Source organism: Callospermophilus lateralis, chromosome 18 (genome assembly GCF_048772815.1).
Source record: "Callospermophilus lateralis isolate mCalLat2 chromosome 18, mCalLat2.hap1, whole genome shotgun sequence".
Taxonomy (NCBI): Eukaryota; Metazoa; Chordata; class Mammalia; order Rodentia; family Sciuridae; genus Callospermophilus; species Callospermophilus lateralis.
Genome location: NC_135322.1, coordinates 6,260,942 through 6,269,195, shown reverse-complemented (window position 1 = coordinate 6,269,195; position 8,254 = coordinate 6,260,942). Strand labels below are relative to the sequence as shown.

The window sequence follows — 8,254 nt, the reverse complement described above, 5'->3', positions numbered from 1 at the left end:
AGTCCCCCCAGGCAGTGACTGTGAGATCCCCTTGTGTCCTCAGAGCTGTCTCCACAGCCCCTGGTGCTTGTGCTGTCCTGCTCCAGCTGCCTCTTGTCACCCTATCCTGTGGTGGCTGGCCCCTGGCACTCTGCTCCTGAGATTTGACTCCACGGTCCACAGCCCCCTGTCCTGATCTCTCCTCACTGACCACAGCCACATCTGTTCCTTTTTCCATCACCCCACCAAATCCAGTTATCCCATCTCTACCACTCAAAGCCAGCCCCCAAAAATGGGGATCCCCAAATCCAGACGGCCTGTGGGTCTGCCCTTCCCACCACATGACCAAATGCATTGTGCAATCCAGCCCCTTCCCCTGACCCCTCCCCAAGGGGATTTTTGGGGTGTGCCCAGTGCTCCGCCCCTCCCCTGGGGGCTGGGCCAAGGTATATATAGGGGTGGCAGCTGCCGCCCACAGCAAGTCCAGCTGCCCGGCACCAACATGCTCGCCCTGGAAGCTGCACAGTAAGTGGGTCCCCCTAAGCCTACATTGGGACCCCCATCCTGCGCCATCCCCTGGGCCCCTCCTCCAGGCCTCATCCTCATGGACGCCTGCCCCGCCCAGGAGCAGGTGGATGGAACCGGGGTCCATGCTGCCTTTGCCCTGATTCTTTCACCACAGACTTCCCTCCCTTCTTCCCAAGCCTGCTTCTCCAGGTCCCCAGAAGTGGCATCTGGGGACACTTGCTGCTCTCCTCTCGGGCCATGTCCTCTCCCAGGTGGCCCTGTATCTGTCTCCGGGCCTCCCTGCCGTGTCTGTTCTGTTCCTCGGGCTCTGCCTCTTGCTTCCTCTTGTTTCCTCCCTTCAGTTCTGTCCCGCGGCTTCTCTCCTTTGGTCGGTCTCCACCACTCTGTCTACATTCCTGGGGCCAAGAAATATCTTGTCCTGTGCAGGAGTCTCTTTCCATGCCTTCCTCCTCTTCCCACTTCCAGCTCCCCCTCATCTGGTTCCCTGTCTCTCCCTCCCTCTGCCCAGACATTTCTCCCTGGTCCAAGTCGGACCCATTTGCCAGACTTGCCCACTAAGGGCCCTGGCCACCCCCACCTGCTGGTGCCCAACCTCCTCTCTGGGGACTTTCTCTTCTTCACTTTCCCTGCCCCCCTGCAGCTTTTGTCTATGCAAATTCTGGGGAGGGGGGACATTTGCCTGGCCCCCCCACTTCCTGTCCTGGTGGGGGAGTGGGGGGTGAATGTGGCGGGGCTGGTCTCACCCAGGGACACCCAGCAGACTTCAGAGCTGCAGTGGCACAGCTGCTGCCACCTCCCCCATCAGCCCCCAACCACTTGGAGACTCAGGTGGCTGAGGGTGGCTCTGACATGCCCCTGTGTCTCTCCCCTGCCAGGCTCGATGGGCCACACTTCAGCTGTCTGGTAAGTTGGGTCCCCTGGGGTGGGGCCTATGGCCCTCCATGACCCCCTCAGGTCACCTCTCTGCCTCAGTTTCCCCTTCAGTGCCTTCTTCTCTCTTTGTCTTTCTGAACTCCCGCTTGTTATCCTCCCACCCTGTTCCCATCCCAGACCTATTTCTGATGTCTCTATCCCTTTTGCAAGCTCTGAGACCACCCTGGGACTTGGGTGTCTGTCTGTCCCACACTTGGCAAGTGTATTCATTCCTCTTCCCCACTCCCTACTCCTAGTACTGGAGATTGAACCCATGGTGCTCTATCACTGAGCCTCGGTCCTTTTTGGGGGGTAGGGGGTACTGGGGATTGAACTCAGGGGTACTTGGCCGCTGAGCCAAATCCCCAGCCCTATTTTGTATTTTATTTAGAGACAGGGTCTCACTGAGCTGCTTAGTGCCTTGCTTTTGCTGAGGCTGGCTTTGAACTCATGATCCTCCTGCCTCAGCCTCCTGAGTCACTGGGATTACAGGTGTGGGCCACTGTTCCCAGCAGTCCTTTTTAATTTTGATTTTGAGATGGGGTCTGCCTAAGTTGCTGAGGCTGGCCCTTAACTAGAAGTCTTCCTGCCTCAGCCTCCAAAGTAGCTGGGATTATAGATACACCACCACACCTGGCTTTTAAACTTTTTTCCTTTATTCCATAATTCTTCAAACACGGAAAATACTATACCCAACTTCCCATGAGCCACAATTCAGTCCAAGAGAGAAAACCTTCCTGATGTGGTTGAAAGAAAACTACTTCTGGATCACTTCCCAGCCCCGAGGTTTTCTTTTTTTTTTTTTTTTCCCAATTAAATATAAGTTACAGGTCAGCTGACTGTCCACATTTGTATATGTCCATGAGTTTTCACATTGTGCACACACCTGTGCCACCATTGACTAGATGCAGATCTAGAACATTCCCATTATTCCAGAATAGAGCATTCCCTTATGTCCCTTCCCAGGAAATACCTGCCTGGCATCATGGATTGTTTTGCCTGTTTTTTTTTTTTTTTTTAAAGAGAGAGAGAATTTTTTTAATATTTATTTTTTAGTTTTCAGCGGACACAACATCTTTGTATGTGGTGCTGAGGATCGAACCCGGGCCGCGCGCATGCCAGGCGAGCGCGCTACCGCTTGAGCCACATCCCCAGCCCTGTTTTGCCTGTTTTTTGAACTTTATATGAAATGACTCATGCAGCAGGTCCTGTTGGGGACCTGACTCTCTTCCCTCTACATTAAATGTGGCTGTTCTTTTTCCTTGCTGTGTAGTACTCTAGCCAACTATGCCACAGCTTGTTCATTCATCCTGTTGGGGACCCTGCTTCCGGTCTGGGGCTCTTAACAAAACTGCTCTGATTATTCCTGGACTAAGGCTGTTTTGTGGGCAAGGTTTTCAGCTGTCCTGGGCTTAAGGGGGGCTGCAGGGTCACAGGGATGGTGGATATTGGTGCTAGCTTTAGTGTCCACTAGATTTCTGAGGCTAATGTAACACATGACTCTTGGAGCAACCCAGAGCCACACAGAGGTGGTTTAAGGAAGTGTGGAGCCCACACCTCTGCCACACCTCCTCAACACCCTGTCATACCAACTGCACGTAGACCGGCTGCCAGGTCCTCAGGAGCCACAACTGTGCTGGGGGCGACTGCTGTGTGTCCTGCTCACAGTGTGCCTGTCTCTCTCTGCTCCTGCCTCTCCCTGCCTGACTGTGGTACCTGGTCTCTGAGTCTCTCTGCTTATCAGTCTCTGCCCTCACAGCCTCTCCTCTTCCTTCCTCTGGCTCTGTCAGTCTCTCCTGGGGTCCAGGGTGGAGATGGGGCTCCCTGAACCCCGGGTTGATCCTCTCCCCCACACCCCAGCAGTACCCAGATGGCGTCTTCTACGACCTGGACAGCTGCAAGCATTCCAGCTACCCCGACTCAGAGGGGGCTTCTGGTGAGTGGCGCTGGCCCAGACCCCTCTCCACCTGGGCCTTGGGCCCATTTCACAGATGGGGAAGCTGAGGCTCAAGGGAGGTCTCATGTGGCATGGTAGAAGGGTGGCCCAGGCTTCCAGACCGCCTCCCCTTCCTCTCCCCCACCTCACTCCCCCATGCAAATCCTGGGGTCAGAGATTTGCACAGCCCACAATAGTCCCTCTATGCTGGGGACACTGAGTGGGAGGGGGCCTCCTCAGACCTCCTGGCTTCTGACTCAGTGCTTTCTCCCAGACTCTCTGTGGGGCTGGGCCGAGGCCCCCCCTGTCCCAGCCACCTCCTATGAAGGCTTTGACCCAGCAATGGCCACCTATGGTCATCCCTCAGCTGCCCAGCTCTGCTATGGACCCTCAGCCTACAGTCCTGCAGGGAATCTGGACCCAGCTCCCAGCCTGGAGGCCTCTGGGCCCAGCCTCCCAGCATACCCCAGCGAGGACTTCACGAGCCAGGTGAGGGGCAGGGGACAATGAAAACCAAAGCCATCATCTGGTGCAGGTATCCGAGGGGCCAGGCACTGTGCTCACAGCAACCTTCTTGTTCCTTCAGAGCCCCCAGGGCAAGAGCTGTCCCTGTTCCAGTGCACCAAGGGGCTGCCCAGACTGGCCCTGTGTGCTGGCCAGGCTTTAATGGAGGCAGCTCAGGTGTCCCCTGGCCTGGACATGGAGAGATGATCCAAGGCCAGCATCCAAACTAAAAATAAAATGGAGACGGAGCAAAGAGAGCCACAGAGAAGGGAGAGGGAGGGAGAGACGGGTCCCTGGATATGCAGGTGACACTGGCCTTCCACAGACTCTGGGCCCCCTGGTGTGTGCCCCGTACCCCAGCCCTGTGCTGTCAGAGGAGGAAGACCTGCTGCTGGACAGTCCTGCCCTTGAAGTCTCAGACAGCGAGTCGGACGAGGCCCTCATGACTGGCCCTGAAGGGAGGGGATCTGAGGCAGGTATGTGGGAGTGGGGAAGTGGAGGAAATGTCCAGTAGAGACAGAGGGAGGGTCTGAAGGAATCATGGCTTCTCCTACTGTATTCTGCACCTCTGAGAGTAGGTTCCAGATCCATGCCACCTGCTGGCTGTGTGACCTTGGGCAAGTACCTCCACCTCTCTGTGCCTTGGTTTCCAGTCTGCACAGAGGGAATGACTTTGAGTGGGAGGGGGCCTTTGAGTGATAGTGAGTACCCCCCCCCCCGCGAGGCTGTAGGGAGGACTAAATGGGTTTGTAGGTGCAGAGGGGATAGCCCTGGGTGGCATAGTGTGTGCCCAGTATATCCATATCTTCACCATCATTTCCGAGGCAAGAGCTGCAAAAGGCATCCCAGGACCCACCCCCAATTTGTTAACCCTGGCTGCTGCCCACAGTCTATATCTCACACCCAACTGGGAAGTTGGCCACGGATGGTGTTTGCCTGTTTCCCGTCTGTGAACTGGGCGTCGCTGTCCTCATCCCTGTCTTGTGGGTTATGATGAAAACGAAATGACCTCACACTTGGAAAGTGCCCAGTGAGACACCTGGAGTGAAAAGCTCCCTCGAAATTTATAACAGTAAAATAAGCCCCACGGGAGCCCGCTTTCGACTGAGAAGACTCCAGCTCAGAGAGGTTGTCACACTGCTGAGACAGGGCAGGTGGGCGTGCCCCATTTTGAAGTCACCAGTTTTGTGGGGCCGTTGCTGCTTATAGGAGCCCAGGAGTCCTATGCCCTGGCCTCTCCCAGGACCCCACCTTGCCTGGGGGAGAGAGGCCTCGAGACTAGGAGCTGGAGAATCGGCCATGGGGTCCAAGGTGACTCCAGAGCGCCCGCCAGTCGGTCCCATAGGAGCGCGGTCAATACCGTGCCCTGCGCTGTGCGGGGCGTGTAGCTCAGCCCCCGCCACGCAACGCCCGGCGCGTTCCATCCCCAGCACATAAACGTGACCAAACGAGTGCCCGCGGGCAGAGCAGGGAACCGGGCAGACAAATCCTGAAGGCCGAAGCAGGGCAGAGGGACGGGAATTCCGGAGCTAATGGCTTCAGGAGGGGGTGGCTGGATCGCAGGTGGGGCAGAGACAGGTGCACCCAACGGCCAACTCCCCGGCCTCTGCTGCGGACCCAGAGGCTGGGGCGGAAGCGGGCGGGGCCGGAGGGACGTCTGCTGACGCGTGTCCGCGCTGCTGTAGGGGCCCGCAAGAAGCTGCGCCTGTACCAGTTCCTGCTGGGGCTGCTGACGCGCGGGGACATGCGCGAGTGCGTGTGGTGGGTGGAGCCCGGCGCTGGCGTCTTCCAGTTCTCCTCGAAGCACAAGGAGCTCCTGGCGCGCCGCTGGGGCCAGCAGAAGGGCAACCGCAAGCGCATGACTTACCAGAAGCTGGCGCGCGCGCTCCGCAACTACGCCAAGACCGGCGAGATCCGCAAGGTCAAGCGCAAGCTCACCTACCAGTTCGACAGCGCGCTGCTGCCGGCCGCCCGCCGGGCCTGAGCGCACCGAGCCTCGCCTGTGGAGCCGCTTGGGGACCTCATGGCCCAGCCAGGACCCCTCCAGAGTCCCTGGGTCACCTTGGCGTCATGGCACTCTAGGACATAGGATCCATGGATCCCTACATTTGGGGTGGGGGCAGCCACAATCCCTAAGCCCTGCCCAGGGTCCCTCTAGGACTCCCCAGTGTGTTTCTGGGACTCTTTTGTCATGTACAGGATCCCCCGGGATCTTCATGTTTTGAGTCACAGGACCTATGGACCACTGTATTGTGTGGGGCATGGGCAGTGTGTCCAGAATTCCAAGAACTTCTGGGGGATTCCCCTTATGTCTGAGGTCCCCCCCATCCAGGCCAGTCGCCTCTTTGAAGCCTCTTGTGTGTCTGTGAACCTTCAATCTCATCAGATCATCACACCAGGAGGGGGCGCTGCGAGAAACCATAAACCCTGGGGTGGGGCGTGGGGTCCCTTTGGGATCCTCTTCTCAAGTCTGGATCCCTCTTGTCAGATCTGAGGTCCCCTGGTTATGTCTAAAGCCCTCTGTGGAACCCTTTATCTTCCCAGATCTCTGTCCATCTATGGCTCTGGTCACTCTGTACCCCCAGATCCCTTTGCCATCTTTGAGATCCCCTGTTCTATGGAATCACTCTGCTGTCACTTTTGTGGGGCAGGGGGGGGGAGTCTGGAACTCTCTAATCACATCTAGAGCCCCTTTGCGATCCTTTGGTTATGTCTGAAATGACTTGTTAGGTCTAGGGTCTGGGTAGGGGTTCAGTAGCACTTAGTTTGGGCCCCTCTTGTCTCTCTGGATCCTCCAGTCACATCTGAGACAACCCCTCCTCAGGGGATCCCTTAGAAGTCCCAAAGGAGGTCTGAGATCTCTGGACCTTCCTGGGATGCCCTTTGTAGGCCCCTGTGAGCACCCTTCTGCCACCATGGGGATTTCTGTGTGTTGGGCAGCCTCCCCTCCCATGGCAGTTCTAGCGAGAGGTCTCAAGCTGGTGAATCCCCACCCCCACCCAGGCAAACTAGGTCCCTGGTGGTGTTTTCTTTAGTTCACTGAAGTGTTTTGAGGGGAAGAACCTGAATTAACAGCAAACCTTTGAAATAGGGAGATGTTTCATGGTCCAGATTTCTGGCTTCGCTTAAATCTTTGGACGATCTGGTGACAGTGAGCCAGCTTTTTGATGTGGAGAGGTTGCAGCAGGAGAGTGGCCTCCTCATAACGCATCATCTATTCTTGCACTTCCTTGGTCCCAATATTGAGTTTCTACCCTGTGCAAGCCTAGCAGGAGCTGGAGCCTGCCTGTGTGGGAGCTGTCACTTGGGAACCATGGGAGTCAAAGGTCCAGAGCCTCAAGGCTGGGTGGGCTAAGCAAGTGAAGTCTCAGTTTGTCCCTCTGAAAAGTGGGGGAGAGGAGAAGGATCTCAAAAAACCCTTGCAAGCTGGTCTGGGTGGTGCACACCTGTAATCCAAGTTACTGGGGAGGCTGTGGCAGGAGAATTGCAAGTTCAAGGCCAGGCTGGGCAACTTAGTGAGATCCTGCCTCAAAATAATAAAAGGGTCTGAGGATCTAGCTATGTGGCAGAGCACTTGCCCTGTACGATGAGGCCGTGGGTTCCATCCCAGCACAAAAACAAAACCAAAACCACCTGTCAGCCCCCTTGAACTTCAACACATCTCCTGAAATCCACCCCCAAGGAGGGTGGGAGGAGGAGGAGAAGCCTTAAGGACCCAGAGAAGGTCCATGTTGGCATACCCAGCACACAGCATTGGTGCTAATCCTCCCTGGGGCTTCTTCCTGCAAAGAAGGTACTTTATACAAAAACTATCATCATCACCGTAAACGTGGAATAAAAATAAAGCAAAAGGAGTCAAAGTGGAGGGATGTCCTGGGACTCTTTGCAATCTCCTGATGCAGTGGGGCTGGCTGTCGCTAAACATCGCGAGATCAACAGAGAAGGGGGAGATAAAAGGAAATGAAAGCAACAATGACGGCCAGACCTGGCTGAGCCTTGAATGACAAAATGAGGATATGATGTGCAGACATTGGGGGTTCCGCTTAATTTTTGTGTCTCCCTTTCTTCCAGCCAATTAGAGCCCTGCCCCACCTCCTCCTCTCTTTCTCTTCCGTCTAGGTCTCTATCTCCCTCTTTCTAGGTCTCTGTCTCTCTCTCTCTGAATTGAGCCCTCGGGCTGGCAGTGGTGGACGCGAAGCTCCAGTTGTTAGAGTCCCTCTTTGTCACCAGGCCCTGTGAAACTGCTGGGTCCTGGAGAGGCGAGGCTGTCTGCCTGGCAGCCCGAGGCGTCACACGGAGGCTGCCTCCTGGTTGGACTGGCGCTCCCCGGGGGCAGGGAAGTTTTCAATTCTTAGGGGATTTTGAAAAAAGGGAGGAGGTGGGAGACGCTTAGGA

General features: G+C 56.2%; 1 protein-coding gene across 2 annotated transcripts; it reads left to right on the top strand.

Annotated features, from left to right (window-relative positions):
• The first annotated feature begins 475 nt into the window (after positions 1-475).
• On the top strand, positions 476-7,416 carry Spib (Spi-B transcription factor). 2 transcript variants are annotated; one of them, XM_076838539.1, is made up of 6 exons: positions 476-504; positions 1,383-1,410; positions 3,283-3,355; positions 3,630-3,844; positions 4,185-4,335; positions 5,545-7,416. In XM_076838539.1, exons 1-6 carry the CDS (start codon positions 482-484, stop codon positions 5,841-5,843), a joined length of 789 nt encoding a protein of 262 aa, XP_076694654.1. In that variant the 5' UTR covers positions 476-481; the 3' UTR covers positions 5,844-7,416. The 2 variants fall into 2 exon arrangements, with proteins under 2 accessions (XP_076694654.1, XP_076694653.1); XM_076838538.1 differs by having other exon boundaries at positions 477-504; positions 3,280-3,355.
• Positions 7,417-8,254: the final 838 nt, after the last annotated feature.

What these genes read in the sequence shown, in the direction of transcription:
- Spib (XM_076838538.1), top strand. Translation starts at nt 482, where the DNA reads ATGCTCGCCCTGGAAGCTGCACA. An exon ending in GGCCACACTTCAGCTGTCTG is followed by an intron (nt 1,411 to 3,279) that starts GTAAGTTGGGTC and finishes CCCACACCCCAG; the next exon opens with CAGTACCCAGATGGCGTCTT. An exon ending in AGGGAGGGGATCTGAGGCAG is followed by an intron (nt 4,336 to 5,544) that starts GTATGTGGGAGT and finishes GCGCTGCTGTAG; the next exon opens with GGGCCCGCAAGAAGCTGCGC.